Below are 26154 nucleotides of genomic sequence, written 5' to 3'. Positions count from 1 at the left end.
GAGAAACTGTGATGAACAATCTAACTTTAAAATTTTAACTGTAACTGTAGCGAGGCGGAAGTTTTGTAAACAGAAGGGGAATGATCGCCTCGAAGAGGTTGATATGTTATGCTCATTTCAAAAAAAGCTTAATGTTTCGTTTTCAATTATGTTTCTTGTTATGTTTTGTGTTAAATATTAAATGTTTTAAAAAGAAATAGTTAATTCCTTTAATGGCAGAACTTGTTACTTTTTATTATTGACATCTTTTTATTTTTACAAGAGTAGCGATCCTTTTTAAAGCGAAAGAAAAGCTTTCCATCTTCTCACCCGGAAAATTGAAGAACAACATAAATTGCAGGTAAGGTAATTTTGCCTTTACCTTTAATTAAGAATTATTATTGAATTTATTTTGAGTTGATTGATAAATAATTTTTTACATTCGGCGTTGTAACTCGGGGGCGACCTGTGCTGTAACGTCAACTCACATTACCATCATCTTGGAATCGTTGCCAAAGCCTGGAGATGACACTCTGGGTGATTCCAAGTTCCTCGGATACTTCCAGCTGGGTACGTCCACATTCCAGTCGTCCGATGATTCTGCCACGTAAAAAATCACCCAAATGCTTCCTTTGTGCCATAACTATGCGGTTATTGCACTGAAAGGCTGTTAAAGCGCTTGTGAACAATTTTACTTCTTTGCCACCATTCCTTATATACCCCTCTCTTACACTCTCGTCATTGTGACGTACTACCAGCGTGATCTAGTGGTTTCCTGTAATTTGCATATTCTTCTTCAGGATGTGTGTGATAATTCTACAGGTGAAATTTTAATTTTAGAGTTAAATTTCCGTGTGATTCTGAATTATCCTTAATTTATGGACAGGAGTGTATTTTGCATACTATTGTCTACTTCGGCTATTGACATTCCTCTCCATTGCTTTCGAATTACTATTAATAGCTTTCTTTTGATTTTATCATTTGGTGGACACTTTAACAATTTCTTATAATTTTTTGTTTCAAATTAGAACTTTGATACTAATACAAAGTCAAAGGATAGGTGCTAAAATTTCTAAAAACAGTAAATGTCATTTGATATCATTGGTTTATCTCAAAGGTTGTGAAAATTAGATTAAATATATTAAAAAAACGAGTGAAAAATCAAAAAATTCGTTGATCTGCCTTACAATAGCACTAAAAAGCTTCCATTTCTTAACAACAATAAATGAATAGTGCGCTAAATAAAAAGCAAACCACTTTTAATAACTTTCAATCTAATAACTGGATCCTCATGTTTTAGGACTCCTTCTTAATGATTCAAAAAGGTAACCCCAAATATGTTAATTAATTAGGGCAGCCGATATTTTAGGGCAGTGGTGGACTGCGCTCAGTAATTGCCTCAATTATAACACACACCCCTAACAGTACGCTGCTAGTTGGTTACGTTTCTTGGTATATCTCTCTTCTCGCTGACAAGTGAGGGGTGCAATTTATAAAAATCAAGCACGAACTTGGCGATAAGCTTCTATTAGGCCAAGAAATATATCAAAATATATTATGCCAAGTTACTAAGTTCGAGATATTGCAGACTGGATTAGATTTATAATTAGAATATAATACATTTATTGATAGCATTGCATCTATCATTACAATTTTATTATCTTTATGGGTAAGTGAACTTACAAATGTGCAGAATTATAGATTTTGGAATTAAAGAAAGGGTGAACTTATCCATTTGCGAACGTTGTGTTACTCTCCTTTCAACTTTTGATTTATTGTGAATAAAAAAATTTGATTGGGACACATTTAAACGCATTACTTTGTTTTAATATAGTACTCAGTGTTTTGTAGTTAAAATTTAGAAACAGTTTCAATCAGGAGATTGCTTAAGAGTAAGAATGAAATAATTTTTAAAAATTTTACAAAACAACTCCTTTATGGTTTTACTCCATGAAGTAAAAATTTGAATATTGAGTGCAACTTTCTAATTTTGGGAAAAACGAGTTAATATAATTTCTGATATTATGACATTTTATAAAATTTTATCTTAAAATTTATTGGTTAACAACAAATTACACACAAATTAACAAATAACAACAACGTTAACATTAACGTTAACAACAAATTTGTAATTTGTTGTTAAAATTTGTTGCAAAATTTTTTTATTAACTCTAAAAATAAAGATGAAAAGTGGAATAATATAAAAATATCAAATAAGTTACCAACTTTTATTTTTTTAAAAATAATTTATAAGAAATTCTTTTAACGCCTTTTATGACCAAAGTTATATTTAAAAAAAAAAACATGTACTTGGAAAATTAACTGAGACTATATCGACTCGACTCTCATAAGTTAGAAAGTTACACTCAGTATTTTAAGTTTTACTTTTCCTAACATAACCTTAGCAAAGTTGTTCTTTAAAACTATTTTATTTTATAGCATATATAAGGATTTTTATCAAGTGATTGAAGAATCTGCCTTTAAAAAAATTTTCCAATATTTTCTTCTTTTTTTAAATTTGGAATTGACAGCAAAACTCGATTATGAGATCATATTTGTATTGCATATAACTATAGAGTAAAGCTTATATTAATCTGCTGATCGACTCAATTATCAACTTAGTAGATAAAAAAGATAAAGATAGAGGCTTTTTTTATTAGCTTTCAAATTAGTTAAATAGTATTAAGTTATACTTATTACAAAAAAGTTATAAAAGATGATTTCCTAACAATTAATTCTTGCCTAGAATTGAGCGATAATTTTAATTTTGTTTATTGATCGGAGTCAAGTTTACGGGAAAATCCGGAATCAAAGTTGGATTCGAACAATTCAACAGACTCCCCAGCTCTATTCAATACTACAAAATCAAATTTAAATAAAAGACTTGTACCGACATTTTTTTTTTACTTATAGTCCTTGCCGATGGCTTTATGCTATTAGATTTGGACCATAATACAATAGTACATATTGAAAACAGCACCAATTGACATAATACCAGTAGAGCTAATTACCAAATTTAATTAAGCATTATAACTGACAATTATACATAGCAATTTGCTTATGGCTTCTATTAAGGAATCAGAATCTTTTCTCTATTTATTTTGCTTTATTGAAGGTATCTTATTTTTATTTCAATTACGGTTGTTGATCTTAAATCATTTAGCTCTATGGAAACGCGTTTTAAAGCCATTATTATAAACAAAATAATCTTGTGGTTTCAGATAGCTTTAAAAAGACTAAATCAGTGACGTATTACCGATTCACATGCTGTCCGCAGTGATGACTGAGTTTGTAAAAAATAATTAAGGATTAAAGAATGTGCAATATAATCATAAACAGAATCGTCTGCAGTTTCAGTTATGACAATGACTAATCTTAAACTAATGCGAAAAAATAATTTTTCAAACATCTCTCCCGAACTGACTGATAAAATTTTTTAAATGATTTTTAGAATAGGGGGTTAAAATTGTTTTTTGTATCGGATGTCCAAGTGTCAGAACTCCTGCACCAGCAACATAGCGTTCCGCGACAAGGTCAGAGAAAAATACTGAGTCAACTCAAAAGAAAAGTTGAAAATAACTAATTGCCCTTTGGGAAGAATTTCAATGCTTCTCATCCCAATATATTTGTTTTTATAGAAGTTTTGAAAAATGTTCTGATAGACGTGTACATTTCACGAAATAGTGTATCGGAAAACAAACGAATTTCCAATACTTCTTACCGATAAAGATCGGAAATTGTTGAGAGACTAATGACTAATCTCGCCACAGGTGTAATTTCAAGAGTACACTTTTTAGAATGCATCTCTTATTATTGTGGGATTTAAATGTTACCATTGTCAGTAGTTCTAACATTTTTTTTTCTTTCTCAGAAATTTTAAACATTCTGTAACATATTTACAATTTCTGATTTATTAAAATTACTTCATTTTGTTTATTCATTCATTTGTTTAGCACTAAATTGTTTTTAGAACAAAATATTTGTATGTAAGTAATATAATTGTAAATTAAATAAATGTTAAGCAGTGTAGAAATTATTTAATAATCTGTTTTCATATTTGTTATTAGATATAATTATACAGTTAAAATATGGTCTCAGCCTGGTCTCAGAAATTAACTACATAAGTCTAATAATGATATTTCGAATAGTTTTGACTTTGCATAACTTTATTTTGATTTCATAAATATGAAATTGTAGTTACTAGATTCCATCCCGTTGTAGGAAGTTTGCTATTGTTTACGCTCGATTTACCAGCCATATCAATGAACAAATGTGCAATTGAACTAGAACGTGTTTATAGGGTTAAATACTTTATTTAAACGTTAAACGAACTATTTTATGCAAATTTAGAAACTTACTCTTTCTTTTTTCTTTTTTTTCCCTCGTATTTATATATAGATATTTTTATTTCCCGATTTTCTCACTAATTTAGCAAAGAACATTATTTATGCCATCAATTAATGGATACTTTCCTATTGAATTGACATAATACAATTTTTTTTTCAATAAGAAGAGGTTTCCTCATACGGCACCTTGCTACTTATTTCAAAAATCTTCTCAACATTTTTTATTTAACTATAAATTTAGGGTAAAGTGCATAGATTTTTATGAAAGTAAAATCATTAATTTAAATATTTTCGTGTAAAATTGAGTGTTTGTTTTATTTATAGGAGTAAGTTAGTTACATTTAACAGCTTTAAGAAGAAAAAAAATTGTATAAATTTTGTTAACTTATCCTGGCATGTATAACAATGGCTTAAAAAATTAATGCTCAAATATTTTTCCAAATATTCTAAATATATATATATATATATATATATATATATATATATACACTGAGTGGCCAAATTATTATGACCACCTCAGAGTTTTATGCAAATGAGTTATTGCGTCACAGGGCTGCCGCTGGAGGGCAAGATAACTATAACACGGAAATGCTGGACAAGTGAGTCATCAGTTATACTGTGTTGCTCGCTCAGATATGGGAAAGGAAAGTGATTTAACTGAATTTCAACGTGGAATGTTTGTGGATGCGAGATGTGTCGGAACGAGTATCAGCAAAACGGCTGCACTTGTGCAGTGTTCTAGAGCAGCAGTTAATGTGTACAAAGAATGGACAATCAAGCAAAAAACCGGGTCTCAACGTCAGACTTGTGGTCGTCACAGGGTACTGAATGCTCGATCAGAGAGAAGGCTGGCCAGGGTTGTGCAGCGCAGCAGGAGAGCAACAGTGCGACAAATTGCAAGTGATCTTAATCAAGGAGCAACTGTGAACGTCTCTGAACGGACTATTCGACGCACATTGCGCCGTATAGGGTATGGAAGCAGACGATCTATTCGTAAGCCTCTACTGTCTGCTTTAAATAAGCGCAGACGTCTCAAATTTGCAAAGGAGCACAAACATTGGACAGTAGATGACTGGAAGAGGGTCATGTGGTCCGATGAATCACGATTTCAAATTCATCGCGCAGATGGCAGGATGGGAATATAGAGAAAACAGCACGAAAGCATGGAACCCAACTGCATTGCCATGACACTTCAAGCTGGTGGTGGCAACGTTTTGTATGGGGAATGTTCTCTTGGTATTGTATGGGTCCTTTAATTCCTGTACCACAATGCCTTAATACCCAAGGACATTTAAGTATCATCGCAGATCAAGTACATCCGTTTATGTCAATGGTGTACTCTGGCGGGGATGGATACTTCTAGCAGGACAACGCTCCTTGTCATAAAGCTGGCATTGTCCTAAGATGGTTCGAAGAGCATTACGGAGAAGTTAACTTGCTTCGTTGGGCAGCACAATCCCCAGATCTCAATCCAATTGAGAATTTGTGGGATGAAATTGAACGGGCGCTCAGACAGATGGATCCAGTACCATCAAATTTGCAGGAATTGGCAAGTGCAGTTCAGCGAGCATGGTCTGGCATACATTCCACCACCTACCAACATCTCATAGAATCAATGCCCAGACGAATTAAGGCAGTAATACACGCAAAAGGTGGCCCAACAGCGTACTGAAGGGGTGGTCATAATAATTTGGCCACTCAGTATATATATATATATATATATATATATATATATATATATATATATATATATATATATATATATATATATATATATATATATATATATATATATATATATATATATATATATATATATATAAGTGGAGCAAGGGAGGAAAAAAAGACATTAGCTTAATGATGAAACTTAACATTTAAGGAAAAAAGGAAATAAGTTTAACAGTGATATCAAGACCGGTGAGAGCTGCCTACACGCAGGGCAGGGTCAAGAAAGAATGCTTAATAGATTGTTGTACAGAAAAGAGTTAAAGTTAATTATCAATTCGGGACTTTTCCCGTCTGGACTCTATGGCACCGTGGATACCGGGGCTTTCCCTTCTTGGCTGGCGCCTTTCAACGAGGAAGTAAATGATGCAATTCGCCCAGCTCTTTCATATATCTATATCTATATCTATATATATATATATATATATATATATATATATTGACAATCAAATTCTTACTACGAAGTTACTGTAAGCAAAACAGAAAGAATTTGTTAAAAAACATTTCGAACGAGAAAAAATGAATGAAATAATTTAAATTTATTTTAAGGTTTTTCTTTGAAAACACATAAATTAAATAAAAACAAATATATACTAGATTTCCAAGTTTCTGATTGCTTCTGTCAGGGTTGGCATAATTTAAATCACTTGATTTTAGTCATAAATTAAATCCTGATTAAATAATTTCAGTTTTTTTAAAGAAATCACTAATTTAAATCAGTTAAATTTTAAAAAAAACATTAACCTAAACAAACAGAATTTTTATAACATTAATTACGAATTAATTTAGAAAAAAATAATTAATTTATGTTTTAAATATTTTCATACAGTATAAGTAATAAATACATTCTTAAATGCATGAGTTTTTATAAGTCTGATTTAATGTATGTTTATTGAGGAAGCTTTTTTTTTTTAACTACGGAATAATAAAAGGCATATTGTGGCGTTTTTCAATAGAATTAAATAAAGAATAAATAGAAGTCTTGCTTTTAACAAGTAACATTTTATTATTTAAGCAATTTAATAAATAACATAACTATATTAACCCGATTTAGCAATTACAGGACTATTTTAGAATTAGACCCCAATTATAGCCCTACAATACTATACTTCTAATCCACCAATTACCACTGAAATTAAAATACAAGCAGTTGGCACTTATGTTAAAATGAAAGCCTCCCATACAGCGCAATGGATGAATGAATCAAAACCAAGTTCCATGAAGACCCAAATCTCTCCTCTAGAGGTATGTGAAAAATTACTGCATGATTTCCAAGAAGATGAGCCAATTATCTGTAACAAGAACATCACAAACCCTCTCAAATTTATAGATGTCAGGCACCAACTAGATATCAATGATTTGGGTAAGAAAAACATATCTGACACAGTACTAAAAACAAATGCATTATGCATGCTACAAGAGCAATACCCTGAACCAGAATGGACGAGAGTGCACACTGACGGCTCAAAAATACAAGACAGCACCGGAGCAGGAGTACACAGTAAGCTCTTTTCTCACAGCGCCCCTGTGGGATACTATATGTCAAATTGTGATGCAGAGATCTTCGCTATATCGATAGCCCTGGAAAACCTTAAGAATAAGATCAATTACTTCACTAAAGCAGTAATCCTTGTCGACTCTAAGGCAGCTATCCAGGCAATTGCCATAAACCATGATTCAGATACTCAGACTATTTCAGATATTAGAGATAATTTGATTTTTCTCGAGAGTGCCAACAAAATTATTATGTTCCAGTGGATCCCTTCGCATGTAGGAATCAATGGCAATGAAAAGGCAGACCAACTAGCCAAGAAAGGGACACTCGAACCACAATGTAACAAATCGATTCCACCAGACTCCCTTAAAAAACAATTTTCCGAGAAACTTAAGACCAACCTAAAGCTCAATCAAGCAGTAAATTCCACTGGAAAACCCTGGGCTAACATCCAAAACAGTTGGAAGAAATTTTGTCACAGTCCTCGTAAGAAGGCTGTGGCAAACTTCAGACTCTCAACAGGCCATGACTGCTTGGTAGAGCACCTCAACAGAATAGGTATCCTTCCATCTAGCGAGTGCCAAATCTGCAATTCGGGAACCATGAACTCAGACCACTTGCTTGTATGCCCTTTATTGGACAAACAATCCCAAGAGCGAGGTGATCTGTGTAAACTTTACTGGGATGCCAGAGATCACATGAACTCTCTGTAAAGACTACTCCTCATTCTTCACTGTTTATATTCATATATATATATTTTTTTCTTACTTTAATTTTTTTCTATGTGTTCTTTTTGTATTAATATGTGTTTGTCATGTGTTTTCCGTGTTTGTTATTGTAATTTTGTTCCTTTTTACTCCTTGTTTAAGTCCACTTAAAGTTGAACATTGTATATGGATTAATATTTCCAATAAAGCTATATGTAACAACATTTTAGAATTAGAATATACAATTAATTCAACTCATCAATATCAACATAATTAATTCAACTTATCATTATTAATTCTTACGTGTGTTTAGAATAGATGGAGAGAGACTTACCAAGTTTAGTCATTGTTTCGGTTTCAGACGCACTCTGACTGATTGCTCCTTTGATTGCTTTTTGAACCCTTTCTTTCGGCTGCTTTTATATCGTATTTTTTGGGTGATAAAAAGTTACAAATCTGAGGAAAGGTCAAGTCCAAAAGTTATTGTTTTATTCGAGTTTGTCCCGTGATGGGGTCAATCCCATGATGGGGGTGACATTGTAAGATTTAAACCTAATCGTTTATTTGAATTACTTTATCCGTATTTAACTTACTATTTGCCGATGGAGATTTCCCTCAGTAGTTTTATTTAATCGAAGACTCTGAAATGTTCTAGAAATCTAATTTTAGCTCTTTCTCTTGATCTTAATTTTGAGTGAAGATAAGCGTCACATCTTCCTCAAAAGCCGAGAAAAAAAAGAGAAAAAAAATAATACTTGCCTAACCAGTTAAACTCAGAAGGAAAGTCTCTCTCTTATTTAACACATAACATAGTTTTCATTGTATTTAAAACTTTAAGTAAACTATCATCATAAGCACGATTAAAGTTAAGTACAAAGCAATATAAATAATGTGCAAGAAAAAAAATATAACATATACATAACAATAGAATACACCTGAAGATCTTGTAATCATTCATAGGAAAAAAAAATATTATTTAGACGAAAGATTTTCGCAAATTTGACAGAAGAATCCTAACATTGTAGATGATACATACATTGTGCAAAATAAATTGGTAATTTATTATTAGTATTTCATTTTATACAAAATTTGCACATTATATATATATATATAAGAAAATAATTTGTATTTAAAAGAGTTTAAAATATATAGGATTTAAAGAAATGTTGTTTGATTAAAAGGAAAGGATAGTTCAATACGTTCTAGGAAACTTATGTATCGTGATATTCCATTAAAAAAAATCTTTTCGCAAACAAAAATATACAATATATATATAGGAAAAATAAAAATATCTTAAAAAAAATATCCAAAATAATAGAAAATAAAATTTACATTTTATCGCCTACAACAAGTAATGCAAGTTGAGATGATGGTAATGCTTAAACAAATAATAATAAGAAAAGCTCCAAGCATTTTGAAACCAAAAAATACATTGCTCAATGGAGAAAAAGATAAAAAGTTAAAGAAACCTGAGCCAGAAGAATCAGAGCTGGTTATCGCCTTAATGTACGAGGAATTAAAATTTAAGAGATTTATACTAGGCTCAGTTAAACAAAATGAAAGAAGTTTGCAATGCTTCATTTCTCTTGCTACAAGGCATAATTTTTCCTCATAACATTTTTGTTCAGCCTGAAATTTAATAACAAATTCTCGTGGCTCAGTCTTCATAACAAATGATTGAGTGAATAAAACAATTTTTTGAAGTTCAACAGATACTGTTCCAGCTTGACAACTGGAATGAGCAGTAAACTTCAGCTCACTTAAAATCTGGCAAGAATAACAGCCTTTTGCAGTTACCTCACTTTCCATAATTTTGGGACAAATTTGTGACGTGTGTAGCATTATCTTGTAATCACTAAAACTAATTGTCAGTTTAACAGGTGCAGTTGCCAAGAGTTGTGATACTAGGGAACCCTTGCTCATAGAAAATAAGTGCAAGTCTCTGGCCAGTGGAAGGGCTTTTTCCTTTGAGCCGGTTATCAGGGTAAGGCCATCTGGTTTCCTTGTACATCTCAATGTTGTCTCGAAGAAATCACACTTAGTGATGTCGGGATCAAGTATGAAACTTTTGGTGAAGCTTTCATTGGCCTGAATCTGACCCACTAAACCAGCCATAGGAACATGTTGAGGGCTAGCTGGCATCAGATAAGCCTCTGATGGATTTCCAACTCGAACAACGAGGGAGTCAGAAATATGAAGTTGTGGTTGATTTAGCCAACCTTGAAAGCTATAAGTTCGGTAGGTAATACAACGTTGAGATCCTCTTGATACTGTTAGGTTGTGCTGTACAAAAACAGCACTTTCAAATTCCAGAAGTTGTCTTGATTTTCTCCCTGTGTGAGGTTTCCGAAATAAATATATATCGAAAGAAACTAAGGTAGTATTTGAAACCCAACGATTGGCTTCAAAATGACGGAGTTCGTATTTGACTTTTCTTACATCACATTTGCAAGAAGCTTTATTGTTGCAAGGACTTACGGAACAAAATGCAGCTGTCCCCGTACAATTTTTAGAGCAGTCACAAAGGAAGTCCATTGCGTCACCTCTGTTTACGTCAGTTTCTGAACAATAGAAAGAGGACATATTACCTCTATTGGTTGTAGGTCTGTCCATAAATTAAGTTGGAGATCTAAATGTTTCGTTCTGTTGAAGAAGTAAGGACCTTGATGACGCTACACAATTTTGGCAGGATGTTCCTATGCAAGCGTCGGATGGCAAATCCAAGTTCTCGATTTCTCCTGATTTCATAGTAGTGCATTTTTGTTTTGCTTCATTTAGCCTGCACACCTGAACATCATGTGCACTTACATAAGCAAATGAGAAATAGATCAGTAGAATGGCTGAAATAAACAAAGAAAGTTCTCTCCATCTACTCAATAAACTATTATAAAGTTCTAGTACTTAAGAGTTTTTTTTTCTCTTCCACTCATTCAGTACTAATCAAGTATTTGAAAATTTTCTTTCAAGAAATGACAAAAGATCATTTAACTTATTTGAGTATAAATGAACTCATTTAATTTTACACATTAAAACTATTCCCTATTTGCTCTAAATATAATTATTTCATTTCGATTATTCTTAGTATTTATGATTTAGTATAGATACTCATTATCATTTGATCCAGTTAATTTCAGTATTTGTGCTCATGTTAATTAATTGTATACCACCAAGAATGGTATAGTACAATATACTTGCTTTATTCATACATATTGCACATAAATATAAATTATTTATATACATATTTTAGAAGTAAAATTTACAAATATTATATAATTGAGAGGAAAAAAAAAAAGATTTTTTTTTCTCTTTTACTTATTTAGTACTATTATTTATTAGCATTATTATATTCAAAGTTGTTTTTCTTTTCTTTTTTTTTCTCTTTATTCCCTACTTATTTAGTGGACACATATTCGTCTCCAATTGTTTAGTCAACGTAACAAAGTTTTATAGCGCCTGCGCAAAACATTGTATTGACGCAACGAAACAATAAGGGGCCTCAAAAGGGGCCGCGGATTCCCATCCAAGAAATGATCCGAAATATCTATATAAACATTGACTAAAAAAAACAAAGAATAAATAGAGGAGGGAAAAAAAATTTTTTTTGCTAATAATTTGTATGAGATTGATTATAAAATATACGTGTTTGTTGAGAATAAAGCGTTATATTATTGATACTTGGGTCCCCTTCAGTTCGCAAATCATTCGAAAGCTTGGCAGATAAGGCATCGACTACTTTCTCTAAAATTCCCTTATCTGGGTTTGAGTGATCAGAGTTCATTGCCCAACCAAGAATTTTACTTGAAAGCGAATTATTAGCGGAGGATTGTTTTTGAGATGTTCGAATTTCTGGCTTATTTACCTGAATTGATGCTGCATTTTTCTCAGGTCTACGACGAAGGTTGTATCTCGGTGCTGGTGAATCTACCAGTGATATCGGAGAATCATTAGTTCCCTCAACTTGCCGTGTATGACTTTTTACTAAAGATGATTGAGAATTTTGAGTAGATTGTTGTTGCGATAGTGATCCCGTTGTATCAATATGCTTGTGTGATAATGTCTTTCTTGGACGGTATGTTGTATATGAAATATAATAATCCCCATCATCTTCCATATCATAAGGAAATGAAGCATCCTTACACTTTTCGTCATTTATTTTTAATACATGTGTCTGAGAAGAAATAGTGGCGTTCGATACATTCGTAGTGATTATTTGAGGAATTTCTAAATCTGGTCTGCGTTGTGTATATGACTTAGCGTAGTTTTAGTTTCAAAATAATTCTTAAATTTTTTTGCTATCGATTCAAAATTTTTTTTGTTTATAAGTTCCGGATCTTCGATAAAGAATTGAAGTGCGGGCCTTTTGAGTTCAGACTTTAATACCGCAATTAGTTCTGCGTCATTCCAATCAGCAATTTCACCGATTTCTTTTAGATTGTTAAAAAAGTAATTAACATTTGAAAAAATTTCCCCATCAAAAATATTAACCAAATTTTGATACCCCTCTATTTTATTTGGATTCGGATCCATTTTTTTTCGAGCAGTTATTCGTCGTACGAACTAATTATGATTTTCTCTTAACATGGAATAATAAAATAGAACCTCAATTAAACTATACAAACTGTATTGCATTCCAAACAGTAATGATAACAAAATATTGTATATGTAATGAATAAAGCATAGTATCATAGAAGAAAACAATCAAAATATACAAAATATATTAATCAAATAAAAACATAATCGTAACAAAATAAGGGATCAGATGACAAAAAGTAATAAATTGTTTTAAATTAATTAGTTTTAAAAGCATGGCGTGCTATACAATTAAGTTACAACGCTGATAGAATTTTTTTTCCATTTAAAAATCCGCATTTATTAAGGCACCACTTGTGGCGTTTTCAATAGAATTAAATAAAGAATAAATAGAAGTCTCTGTTTTAACAAGTAACATTTTATTATTTAAACAATTTAATAAATAACATAACTATATTAACCCGATTTAGCAATTAAAGGACTATTTTAGAATTAGAATATACAATTAATTCAACTCATCAATATCAACATAATTAATTCAACTTATCATTATTAATTCTTACGTGTTTTTAGAATAGATGGAAAGAGACTTACCAAGTTTAATCATTGTTTCGGTTTCAGACGCACTCTGACTGATTGCTCCTTTGATTGCTTTTTGAACCTTTTCCTTCGGCTGCTTTTATATCGTATTTTTTGGGTGATAAAAAGTTACAAATCTGAGGAAAGGTCAAGTCCAAAAGTTATTGTTGTTTTCGAGTTTGTCCCGTGATGTGGTCAATCCCATGATGGGGGTGACATTGTAAGATTTAAACCTAATCGTTTATTTGAATTACTTTATCCGTATTTAACTTACTATTTGCCGATGGAGATTTCCCACAGTAGTTTTATTTAATCGAAGACTCTGAAATGTTCTAGAAATCTAATTTTAGCCCTTTCTCTTGATTTTAATTTTGAGTGACGATAAGCGTCACAATATGCATTGAAATCACTATGTTATCACTTTCATTATTTCATTATAAAATGCATTGATGCAAATCAATAGTGATTATTTAAAAAAAAATCAATAATTTCAGAAAAATTATTAAAGAATATTAATCGAAGAAAATATAATTTAAAATATTTTTCTACTAAGAAATTTGATTTGAATTGAAAGATTTTTTTACTTAGAAATATCGAAAGGGATATGCATGTAAATTATTATGTTTCAAAATAGACTACACTTAAATAAGAGTGATATGAAACGCTTAAATAGTAATTTTCCATTTAATATGTTTAATAATTTTCTGGCACTAAACATATTTAAATTATATCCATTTAGTTTTTTGTTAATTAAAATGCAATACTTTTATATCTTATTGAATATAGAGTTAGAATGTATCAAAGACTTTCTCAAACCAGAATAACGTAATTTTTTTTTCAGTAATGTTTTCTTATCTAAACTAATTTACTTTTCATTAGATATCCGGTAGACAAATTGTCACCCGATTTTTAACAATTATCACCAAGTTGAACCTTAAAAATATAACTATAGTTTTTTTTTTTTTTTTTTTTAACGTATGTAATAATTTTATCCATTTTTAGTAAGAAATATTAACTATTTTACTTCTATTATTTTTAAACAATAGTGTTATTAAAATATTGTATCAGATGCTTTGTATGGTAAATTTTAAAAAATCCAATTAATTTTATTCAAATACAAAAATTCCAATTTAAATCAAATATGTACGATTTTAGAGTAAAAAAATAATGATTGCCAACCATGGTTTCTGGTCAGAGTTGTAGTCATAAACTTTTTAGTATATGAAATGTAAAAATTCAAACATTTTATGTTCATATCTTTTTTTAAAAATAATATGCAGAAGTTTGGTTAAGATAGATTGACTAAAACTGGTTTAAAATTCAAATTATTAAATATATTCTAAAATTGCATGTAAAAAATTATTTAAATTTTAAATTATTGAATATATTAAATAAACTCAAATTATTAAATATTAAAGTAAGGCTTTTTCAATTTAATTAAAACTTAATACTGCACCCTGAACTTTTACTTTTTAACCAACTTAAGACGACAAGTTTTCAACAAATATATTTTTTAAACTTTTTAACCAATATTCTAGAAAAAATTTCATCGGTCTAATTAAATTTTTGATCGATTTTGACCCAGCGGCAGCGGGCACCCGACTTCTTCATATGAATTAGGCTAAAACTATTGGTGTTAAGTTTTTAAAAAATTTATTATTCATTGATATTTAATTTTCAATCTGAATATAGTATTTTTTAATTCTTAATTGTAACTTTAAACGCTAGCAGCATCAATTCATCATATATCATTTTATTTTGTTTAATTCAAATTCAGAGATGTCAGCACAATTTTTGTTTGAGTCTGCGCAGTAGTAAGTTTCATTTTCGAACCTTTACCTTTACTTTGTTCTACGTACGCCACGGAGCATATAATATATATGGATTCGATGTGTTGTAGATGGTTATAATTTTCTTTTCGGGACCAGCTCCCAAAGATATTACGATGATACGTTCAAAATTGTTATTTATCGATAGCTATTAGCTATATTAATTTACGAGGTGAGTCGTTTTTATGTTTTGTGTCATTAGTTGTGTCATTAGTTCGAACAGTCTGAAATCGTTTTCATGTTTAATTAACTAAATAATTTGCTGCTATCTTATTTTCAACTTGTTTACTGTTAAAAATTTCAATTCAAGTTTATATTTTGTGAAATCAATTAATATCCAGTATTGTTAATTGTTCAATATATTATTTGCAGAATAAATGTTCTTAAGATTCTTAATTTGTCAGGGTTTAAATTTTACAATATATATTTTTTTTCTTTCTCTTTTTTATTTTGGTAATTAATTTTACCTGGTCCGTCGTTTTACAATTTACAACTATACATTTTTTGGTCCGTCGAGCCGGCCACTGAGTTATTGTTTGTCGTGAGAATTTGCATTTTCGTGCTTTTGATTTCGTACCGGAAACGACGCTGAGTCTTTTGTTTGTTTTGATTAGCATTTCGTATTTTCGATTTCGATATGGATTTGTTAAAAAAGAAGCGTAGTGTGTTAAAGGGGAAAATTACTAGAATTTCAAACATTCTTCATCCGAAATTTGATGTTGTTTCTATTGATGTCGCAGAGTTAGAAGTATTTAAAGAACAAATTAACGAAATTTGGTCTGAATTGAACAGCATACATAACGATATTATGTTACAATGTAAAGAAGATGAATTTGAAACGAATTCAAATGAATTTGATGAAATCGCATCTAAAATTTATTTATTAAAAATCAAATTTGCTCGTGAATTTTCAAAGAGTAAAACGGAAGTATGTAGTAATAATGGCGCTATTGTTAATGATAATAAATCGAAACTTTCGGAAACTTGTTTAAAGCTCCCAAAATTTGAATTACCAACGTTTTTTGGTGAAGGTTGTCATTTAAAGAATTATTTTTGACGTCTATCGATAAAAATTCTGATTTAACGGAACTTCAGAAATTTCAGTATTTATACGCTAGCGTAAAAGGGATTCGCTCTTAAATTAATTTCAGGTTTTTCACTTACCGAAGAAAATTATAAGCATGCTTGGGAAACTTTAAATTCAAGATTTGATAATAAAAGAGAATTAGCGTTTGCTCAAATTTCCAAATTATTTCGATTGAAGTCTATGAAACCGAATTCAGCTAAGTCTATTTTTGAAATTTTAGACACTTGTAACGAAGTTACGCGAATTTTATTAACTTTAGGTTTAGAAGTAAACTCGTTTGTCGATTTAATTTTAATTCATTTTATTTTGGGTAAATTAGACGAAACACTTAGGCAAAGATGGGAACTAAGTTTGACAAATCAAGATTTTCCAAAATTTTCTGATTTGGCTAAATTTTTAGAACAACAGGCGAAAGGTTTATCTTGTAAAGATGGAATGCAAACGGAAATAAAACAAAATTCGATTCCTAAGAAAGCATTCGTTAACAATATTGTTCTGAATAAAAAAGAAAATTCATGTTTTACATGCAGTGAAAGTCATTGGTTCATGCAAAGGAAGCCAAAGCATGCAAAGGAAGCCATTGGTTCTGACAGTGTGGATCTCCAGGTTCTGAAGACCCCCAAACAAGCTAAAACCGAAATCAAACAATATTTAATGGCAAGGTGGAAAACCAATTGGGAAAATTCTGAGAAAGGCAGGCATACATTTAAATTCATTAAGACCCCGTCAACTACAAGGTTGCAAACTAATTTCTATTTTAACCAATTTCTAACGGGGCACGGAGTGTTCGGAGTACACCAAAACAAATTTTTTAATAAATCAGATACTTGCTCTAACTGTAACCAAAGACAAACCATAGAGCATCTTTTATATTATTGTGATCGGTACCGAACACTCCGAAAAAATTATTTCTTCCAAAAAACAGACCAACAAATTTTTGCAGACAAGGTTTCTAGAGAAATTATCAAGATTATCATTAAAACTACTCTTGAGGACAAATGGAATTAATAAACAAAATTGACAATAACTAAAATTTTAACCTGCTTAATCTAACCACCTTGCCAAAACTTTTTTTTGGACCACATTGCCATTTTAGTGTTTTAATTTGACTTTTAACTTGACTTTGCATTTTATACATGCTTTAGGTTTGTTTACAACCTTTGGATTTTAATACATTTGGTATTTTACATTGCGATTGTATTTTATACATGGTTTTTAGATTGTTATACACCCCTTTTAACTCTTACCTTTTGGTATCTATTGGTATTTTGTCCTCTGTTTTTTTGTACTTCAATTGAATTTACTCTGCTTTACTTGTTGTTCTTCATTTTAACTACCTGTTACTACTTCACCCTCACTATTTTGGTTCCACCAGCAGGATTCAAGCTGGCTTGATTGGCTGGATCCTTTCAATGCCCTATTGGCAAGTGTATACATCTATGATTTTGTCTTAGTTTTAACTTTTCAATTTTAGCACTATATTCATTTATGTCATTTTATCCTTTCACCTTTTGGCGGTTTTATGAGCTGTATTTACGGCTGTTTTTGGTGAATTGTTAGATTTTTTGTCTTGTATTAAGGGTTCCACCAGCTCTGGCTCACAGCTCACTCAGTTTTTACTGGTTGTCTCAGGGTTCACAATTTTTGTATTATATATATATATAATTTTTGTATTCTATTTATATGAGGGTTAATGAGTTTTGTATTGTATATATACAGATAATTTTTGTATTTTATTTATATAAGGGTCTGTTGACCTTTTAAATGATTCATTGTATTTGGCGTATGGGCCTATTGGCCTAGGCCGCTGTATATATATTAAATGCAGTGAAAGTCATCCAATTTTTAAATGTCCTATTTATGGTAAAATGACCATCTATGACAGGTGGAATCTCATAAAAAGCCACAAAATTTGTGCTAATTGTTTAAGGAAGGGTCATTTTCCGAATTCTTGTTCTTCGAACTCTACTTGTAAATCTTGTCAAAAAAGACATCACACTTCACTGCATCGATTTTACCCTATAAATTCTAATGTTTACAATTCAGTTAGGCAAAATTCAAATTCATTTGCTAATACTGCAGCCAGATCTGAAAATTTAGTTGAAGCTAGGGATAATATTCAGCTCAGCACAACTTGTCAACAAAACTTTAAAGGTGAGGAACATACTTTATTATCAACAGCTTTAATAAAGGTTAAAAATGCTAAGGGACATTTCATTAATTGCAGAGCGCTGATTGACAACGGCAGTCAGAAATCTCTAGTGAGCAAAAACTGTGTTAAAAGACTGCAATTATCAAAGACTGTTACAAATCATTCGATTTCAGGAATTAATAATACGCTAGTAAAATCTTCTTTATCTGAAGTATCTTTGGTCTTTTCTCCACATTTTAATGAGAAAATTTTTTGCTGTAAAGCTTTAATTGTAGACTGCATAACAAGTGATTTACCGAACTTCACATTTTTTCATGCAACTGGCCACACCTGCATGGTCTAATGCTTGCAAATCCAACATTTCATGCAACTGGTCCAATAGACATTCTGTTAGGAGCCGACTTATACGCTGACTTGCTAATTGGAGAGCCAATTTTAGGGAAGAAAGGTACTCCAGCTGCACTCAATTCTCATCTAGGCTGGCTATTATCAGGAAGAGTGTTCTCAAACTCCAATAAGGAAAACTCCTTTGTGAACTGTCATCTTACCTCATCTTTGGATTGTCAGTTGGCTAAATTCTGGGAGCTCGAATCTTTACCTCAAGCTGAACTGAAATCAAAGAATGATACAGATTGTGAAGCATTTTGCGAAAAAACGATTGCTAGAGATCCATCTGGACGGTATATTGTGAGAATACCTTTCAAACATTCTATAGAATTTGGTGACTCAGCTACTCAAGCAAGTAAAAGATTCAACTACATTGAAAGAAAACTAAGTAAGAATAATGAACTTGAACATCAGTACACAACTTTCAGTCGGAATATCTTCAACTAGGTCATATGGAAAGAGTTCCTTCCGACGAACTGATTAAGGAATCAACATTTTATCTACCTCATCAATTCGTTATTAAAGAAGACAGCAACACAACCAAACTAAGAGTGGTCTTCGATGCGTCAGCTAAGGATTCTTCAGGGAATTCTCTCAACAATGCTTTGCATGCAGGTCCTCGTTTGCAGCCCGAATTATTTTCTCTATTACTAAAATTTAGAACTTTCAAAGTTGCATTTACTGCTGACATCGAGAAAATGTTTCGCCAAATTCGTATTCATGAAGAGGATGCTGATTACCAACGAATACTCTGGAGGTTCAAACCTGAAGAAGAAATCCAGATATACAGATTATTAACTGTCACCTATGGAACAGCCTGTTCTCCCTATCTTGCTGTAAAAACACTTCAACAACTCGCTAAGGACGAAGAGAAAGCCTTTCCTGATGCTTCAAGAGTTCTTAAGGAAGAATTTTATGTTGATGATCTGTTATCAGGTACAGATTCCATCCCCAATGCCAAAAATCTAGTTTCAAACTTAAAATCTCTTTTGCAACGAGGAGGTTTCAATCTCAGAAAATGGTCGTCTAACTGTTCAGAGGTTCTATCAGATCTTTCCAAAGACTCTCTCTCACAGCAGCACAATTTTACTATAGAAGAAAATCAATGTCAGAAGGTCTTAGGACTGTATTGGAATACACAGCAAGATACCTTTCAGGTGAACATTTCATTTCCAGAGATAGTTACATCAAAAAGAGAACTGCTTTCTGTCATAGCTAGGATTTTTGATCCCCTGGGCTTTCTTTCACCTGCCACAATCATCTTAAAAATTTTGATGCAAAGCCTATGGAAAAATAAATTAACTTGGGACGAACCTTTAACCGAAGAACTCTTATGTGTCTGGAAAACCTTCCAGGCTGAAAAACAGGCTTTAAAGGAAATAGCAATTCAAAGAAGACTGGTGTCTGTAAATAATTTAATTATTGATGCCCAGTTACACGGATTTTGCGACGCCTCACTCAAAGCATATTCAGCTGTTTTTTATTTGAAAGTAGTGGATAACGAAAATAGAGCTTCAGTGAACATAGTGGCAGCAAAAACCAGGGTCGCCCCTTTGAAAACAGTATCACTACCTCGCCTCGAACTGTGTGCAGCTCATTTGCTGGCAAAATTGTATAGTAATCTTCAAATTTCGATAGATCAATTTTGGAAGCAAGTGTTCTTATGGTCGGATTCAGAAATCGTTCTGAGTTGGATTCGATCAGACTCTTTAAAGGATCAGTTCGTAAAAAATAGAGTTGCAGCCATAACATCACTTACTAAGATTGGCGACTGGAACCATGTGGCTGGTATTACCAATCCTGCCGACTGCGCCACTCGAGGAATTTTTCCAAAGAAGCTTATGGACTTGGAACTTTGGTGGCAGGGCCCGGAGTGGCTATCTAATGCAAATTCAGCACTCACTGAAGAGGTTAAACCAAACTCTGTTCACACTTCCAACCCTGACACTTTAATACATGCCTCAGCAGTTGAAAGTAATTTGATGCAAGAGTTAACTCAAAAATATTCATCATTCAGCAAATTAATAAGAGTGATTGCTTGGTGTAAAAGATTCGTGTTCAACTCGAGAAATTCGGAAAATCGGATAAACGGTTGCCTTCAAGTTTGTGAACTGGATAATGCTCTTATCGCAATTATTAAAGAAATTCAAAGGGTGGAATTCAGTGCTGAAATTAAGTCAATCAAAAATAAAGGCTGTGTTCCAAGAAACTCTAAAATAATAACCCTTTCACCTTTTCTAGATTCTGACAAGGTCTTAAGAATTGGTGGGAGACTCAAAAATTCAAATCTGTCACTGTCGTCTAAACATCCTATTCTTTTGCCGAAAAGTCATCATTTTGTCACGCTTATTATAGAATATTATCATAAGCTTTCGTTACATTCTGGCATTTCTGTAGTTTTATCTTTAATTCAGCAAAAATTTTGGTTTCCAGCTGGGAGAAACACAGTAAGAAAGATCCTCAGAGGCTGTATAACTTGTTTAAAGGTAAATGCTGTTTCTTCAAGCCAGCTCATGGCCGATTTGCCTCGTGATCGAGTTATTCCATCTAAGCCTTTCCAACGTGTTGGGTTGGACTTTGCAGGTCCAATTTCAACCAAACCAAATTTACCAAGATCTAAAGTCACCTTAAAGTCGTACATTGCACTTTTCATTTGTTTTGCTACGAAGGCTGTCCACTTGGAACTTGTCTCTGATTTGTCAACAGAAACCTTCCTAGCATCCTTTCGTCGATTTATTGCTAGACGAGGATTGCCATCTGATGTATACAGTGATAATGCCGCAAATTTTAAAGGAGCCAGTAACTATTTGAAGTCTCTGTACAAAATTGTTCGAGACAATTCAGTTCAAGATTTTTCCAGCAATCTTCAAATCTCTTGGCACTTTATTCCTCCTGCAACACCTCATTTTGGCGGACTCTGGGAGTCTAATATTAAATCAACCAAGAGACATCTGCTAAAAGTATGCGGCTCAGCTATACTAAATTTCGAAGAACTGGCTACGCTCTTGTGCCAAATTGAGGCTTGCCTCAATTCTCGACCGTTATGTCCCTTAACCTCAGAAATAAGTGATCTAGAGGCTCTTACCCCTGGACATTTTATTGTGGGTGCTCCACTTCTTTCATTGACTGAGAGAGACCCATCACCATCCATTTGTCTCAAGTCTAGATGGTCTTTAATTCAAAAACTTCGTGCTCAATTTTGGAACAAATGGAGTAAAGATTATCTCCAAACTCTACAAACTAAATCTAAGTGGACTGGTACATCAACGAATGTTGCCGTTGGGGACTTAGTTCTCTTAAAAACTGACTCGATCTCCACACCTTTAAAATGGACTTCAGCCCGAATAGTAAGGACTTTTCCTGGCAGTGACGGACTGGTTCGGGTCGTAGAAGTCAAGACTTCTAGTGGACAATTCACCAGACCCATTACAAAAATCTGCCCATTACCCAAGAACTGACTCCTCCACCGCCTTGGCCGGCAGGATGTTTAGTTTTTAAAAAATTTATTATTCATTGATATTTAATTTTCAATCTGAATATAGTATTTCTTAATTCTTAATTGTAACTTTAAACGCTAGCAGTATCAATTCATCATATATCATTTTATTTTGTTTAATTCAAATTCAGAGATGTCAGCACAATTTTTGTTTGAGTCTGCGCAGTAGTAAGTTTCATTTTCGAACCTTTACCTTTACTTTGTTCTACGCCACGGAGCATATAATATATATGGATTCGATGTGTTGTAGATGGTTATAATTTTCTTTTCGGGACCAGCTCCCAAAGATATTACGATGATACGTTCAAAATTGTTATTTATCGATAGCTATTAGCTATATTAATTTACGAGGTGAGTCGTTTTTATGTTTTGTTGTCATTAGTTGTGCTGAACTGTCTGAATCGTTTTCATGTTTAATTAACTAAATAATTTGCTGCTATCTTATTTTCAACTTGTTTACTGTTAAAAATTTCAATTCAAGTTTATATTTTGTGAAATCAATTAATATCCAGTATTGTTAATTGTTCAATATATTATTTGCAGAATAAATGTTCTTAAGATTCTTAATTTGTCAGGGTTTAAATTTTACAATATATATTTTTTTTTTCTTTCTCTTTTTTATTTTGGTAATTAATTTTACCTGGTCCGTCGTTTTACAATTTACAACTATACAATTGGCATATGGGAAAAGCAAGGATAGTTGATGACTGGGTAGTCTGCTGCGTTTGCAGGTCATATCTGAGTATTTCTGTGATGAAAATAGCAAATGAGTATGGTTGTAGTTTAGTTACATGGGAGCACAATTAGGTTAAAGGCTAGGGGTGGTATACTCCCGAGCTAAGAATCACCCTTGTTCATTTCCTCTTCTCGGGAGCATCCATATATGATATAGTATAGGGGGGGGTATCTAAAAACTATGGATTGTAGTGGTCTGAAATTATCCCGTCAGAGAGCAGGAAGTGTAGAATTGGGTTATGCATCATTACATCCTGTATTGGTTCTTTATTTAGAATGAGATTTGTTGCTAATATACAAATAAAATCTCATTTTTTCTCTCCTTCTCAAATAAGTTGCGCGAGTTGCGTGATGTAATACAACGACTTCCCGATAGGGGAAATAGATATATATTTGTTGAAGAAGCTGACTAGTTGTTGGTTGATTCAGTTGTATAGCACTGTGTGAGCGAATTATTGTTTCCTCATATTATGTTTTAATAAATACTTTATTTGCCGGCATTAGCCTCTATGTTATTCAACCAAACAAGAAAATTGAAATCGGCAGTTGTGCTGTTCTTAGCGTCTCTGAAGAAATTAGCATTTTGTTTAGTCATGAATTCTTCAATTGAGTCCATATTTAGATCTTTCCTGATATATTTATTTGGCAAGTGCCAAGGGGCACCGGTCATTCTCCGAAGGAATTTATTTTGTAGAACTTCCAGCTTTTTGTATTTGTGTGTTGGTTAGGCAACTCCATGCTGGAAACCTAAGTCCAGCGTTTTCCAAAATGGGAGGCGCGCCTCCCTAGGGAGGCGCGGATTAGTCTAAAGGGAGCCACGAAAATTAGTCACAGTGGACAATTTTCCAAATTACTGCTGAAGTTTTCTATGTAAAAAATGAGAGAATAAATGAAAAAATACCATCGTGCTTTATCGCGCATAGTTCAACTAAACATTTCGTAACTTAACATCCATATACCTAGACGTCCTAGACCTCGGCAAATCTTTTGAACCAAGGCCGTCGTTAATTTAGCGACACTAGCGGCACTCGACCGACACAACTTTACAAAAGCCAGATGCCCGCGCACTAACAGCACTGGATGCCACACATCCAGAAAAGATCGACGCACGTTTTGCTCACCAATTTGTTTCGTGTCACAGCTAATATTTAATTGGTTCAGCAGTGTTAGGTTGTGTTTCTATTGTTATTGACGTGATTGCCCACTGATCATATTAGTAAGTAATTTAATAGTTTTATTTTTTTAGAATAATATAATATTATTCCTAATATTTCCAGACAAATGGATAAGTTTTTGATAGGATATAAGCGAAAATCCACTAATAATGAAGATTCTGAAGTTGGCACAAGTAGTGGGAATACAAGCCACAAGGAACAGGAAGGAAGAACTCCCAAGACAAGGAAATACGACTTATCCTATTTATCGTTCGGATTTACTAATATTATTAACGATAATGTGGAAAAACCAATGTGTTTGTTGTGTTCAAAAGTTTTGGCTGCTGATAGTATGAGACCCGGTAAATTGAAACGGCACCTTGTAACTATTCATTCTGAATACGTTGGTAAGCCCCAAGAATTTCTTCAATGAAAATTGGATGAGTTATCAAAAAACAAGCAAAATTTCAAAAAAATTCTTCATATTCCATCAAATGCATTACTAGCATCATACCTAGTGTCGTACAGAATCGCGCAATGTAAAAAACCCCACACAATAGCAGAAACCTTAGTTTTGCCAGCAGCTATTGATATGGTCAAAAAAATGTTTGGCCAATCTTATGCGAATCAGCTGCGACAAATACCGCTTGCTGATAATACAATTGGCAGAAGAATTGATGATATATCTGAAAATCTTTGTGACCAATTAGTTTCTCGAATGCGTACTTCAAAATTCGCCATACAAGTAGATGAAGCTACTGATGTAGTTAAAGACGCACATTTAATTGCATATGTTCGATATGTTGACGATACTAATATAATTGAAGATATCTTATTTTGCAGACCAATTCCTGACAGAGCCACATCCAATGAAATTTTCAAAATAATAGGCAGATTTTTTAATGAGACCGACGTAGTGTGTAATAATTGCATTGGGCTCTGTACTGACGGTGCACAATCAATGGCGGGACACAAAACTTGTCTTCAAACACCAGTTAAAATGAAAACACCTGAGGTTCTCTGGACGCACTGCATGCTCCACAGAGCAGCTCTCGTATCAAAAACTATAAGCGAGGAACTTAACAATCTTTTCGCAAAAGTAACGAAAGTTATAAATTACATAAAAAACAGTCCATTAAAAGCAAGGTTGTTCGCAAAACTGTGTGAAGATATGCGAGCTAATTACACGTCACTTCTGTACTATTGTGAAGTGCGCTGGCTATCTCGCGCAAAAATGATTCAAAGGATACTTGAACTTTGCCATGTTTCTCGAGGAAAATCATAATGAAGACGGCAATATGTTTAGGGATGATAATTTTATCGTTAAACTTACATATTTGGTTGACATTTTTGAAAAATTGAGTGTTCTTAATAAATCAATGCAGGGACCGTAAATGCATTTGCTTATACAAAAAGACAAAGTGAAAGCATTTATTAAAAAAGTAGAGCTATGGAAATCAAATTTGCAGAAAAATAAGTTTGATATGTTTCCACGTTTAAATTTATGCGCCCGAGATAACATAGAAGCAAACAAAAATCTCTTTGTGGAACACTTGAATGGTTTGTTGCTTCAATTTTCGAATTATTTTGGTGATCTTGATTTTACAAAGTTTGCGTGGATACAGAATCCATTTATCGACGAAGAAGATGATGAATTTGGATTGACAAGTATTGAAAAAGAAAAATTGATTGAGTTATCTTGTGATACTACATTAAAACATAAATTTCAGACTGTATCTCTGGTTCAATTCTGGTTGAATCTTCATACAGAATATAACACTTTGTCAAACAAAGCTTTGAAAGTACTGCTGCCGTTCGCAATATCATATTTATGCGAAACGGGATTTTCTACCTTGGCTGCAATGAAATCCAAATATCGAGCTCGTTTAGTTGTAGAAAAGGAGCTACGAGTAGCTATATCGTCACAAACACCAAGATTTGATAAACTTTGAG

The 26154-nt window shown here is 32.5% G+C and overlaps 4 protein-coding genes across 4 annotated transcripts; 3 read left to right on the top strand and 1 right to left on the bottom strand.

Annotated features, from left to right (window-relative positions):
* Positions 1-9048: 9048 nt before the first annotated feature.
* On the bottom strand, positions 9049-13432 carry LOC147800873 (uncharacterized). Its single transcript, XM_087155881.1, has 2 exons — positions 13377-13432; positions 9049-11092 (listed from the first exon to the last, which is right to left on the bottom strand). The coding sequence occupies exon 2, from the start codon at positions 10863-10865 to the stop codon at positions 9588-9590; it is 1278 nt and encodes a 425-aa protein (XP_087012007.1). The 5' UTR covers positions 10866-11092; positions 13377-13432; the 3' UTR covers positions 9049-9587.
* A 5339-nt stretch (positions 13433-18771) lies between these two features.
* LOC147800872 (uncharacterized) lies at positions 18772-19263 on the top strand. Its single transcript, XM_087156041.1, has one exon. It carries the CDS (start codon positions 18772-18774, stop codon positions 19261-19263), a length of 492 nt encoding a protein of 163 aa, XP_087012167.1.
* Positions 19264-19268: 5 nt separating this feature from the next.
* On the top strand, positions 19269-22274 carry LOC147800871 (uncharacterized). The gene is made up of 2 exons (XM_087156040.1): positions 19269-19973; positions 20172-22274. The coding sequence occupies exons 1-2, from the start codon at positions 19269-19271 to the stop codon at positions 22272-22274; spliced, it is 2808 nt and encodes a 935-aa protein (XP_087012166.1).
* A 2054-nt stretch (positions 22275-24328) lies between these two features.
* On the top strand, positions 24329-25486 carry LOC107438820 (zinc finger BED domain-containing protein 5-like). The gene is made up of 2 exons (XM_016051195.3): positions 24329-24608; positions 24708-25486. The coding sequence occupies exons 1-2, from the start codon at positions 24329-24331 to the stop codon at positions 25484-25486; spliced, it is 1059 nt and encodes a 352-aa protein (XP_015906681.3).
* Positions 25487-26154: the final 668 nt, after the last annotated feature.

Source organism: Parasteatoda tepidariorum, chromosome 12, assembly GCF_982258835.1.
Source record: "Parasteatoda tepidariorum strain Cologne lab strain chromosome 12, Ptep-v5.0, whole genome shotgun sequence".
Taxonomy (NCBI): Eukaryota; Metazoa; Arthropoda; class Arachnida; order Araneae; family Theridiidae; genus Parasteatoda; species Parasteatoda tepidariorum.
This window is presented reverse-complemented; position numbering and strand designations above follow the sequence as displayed.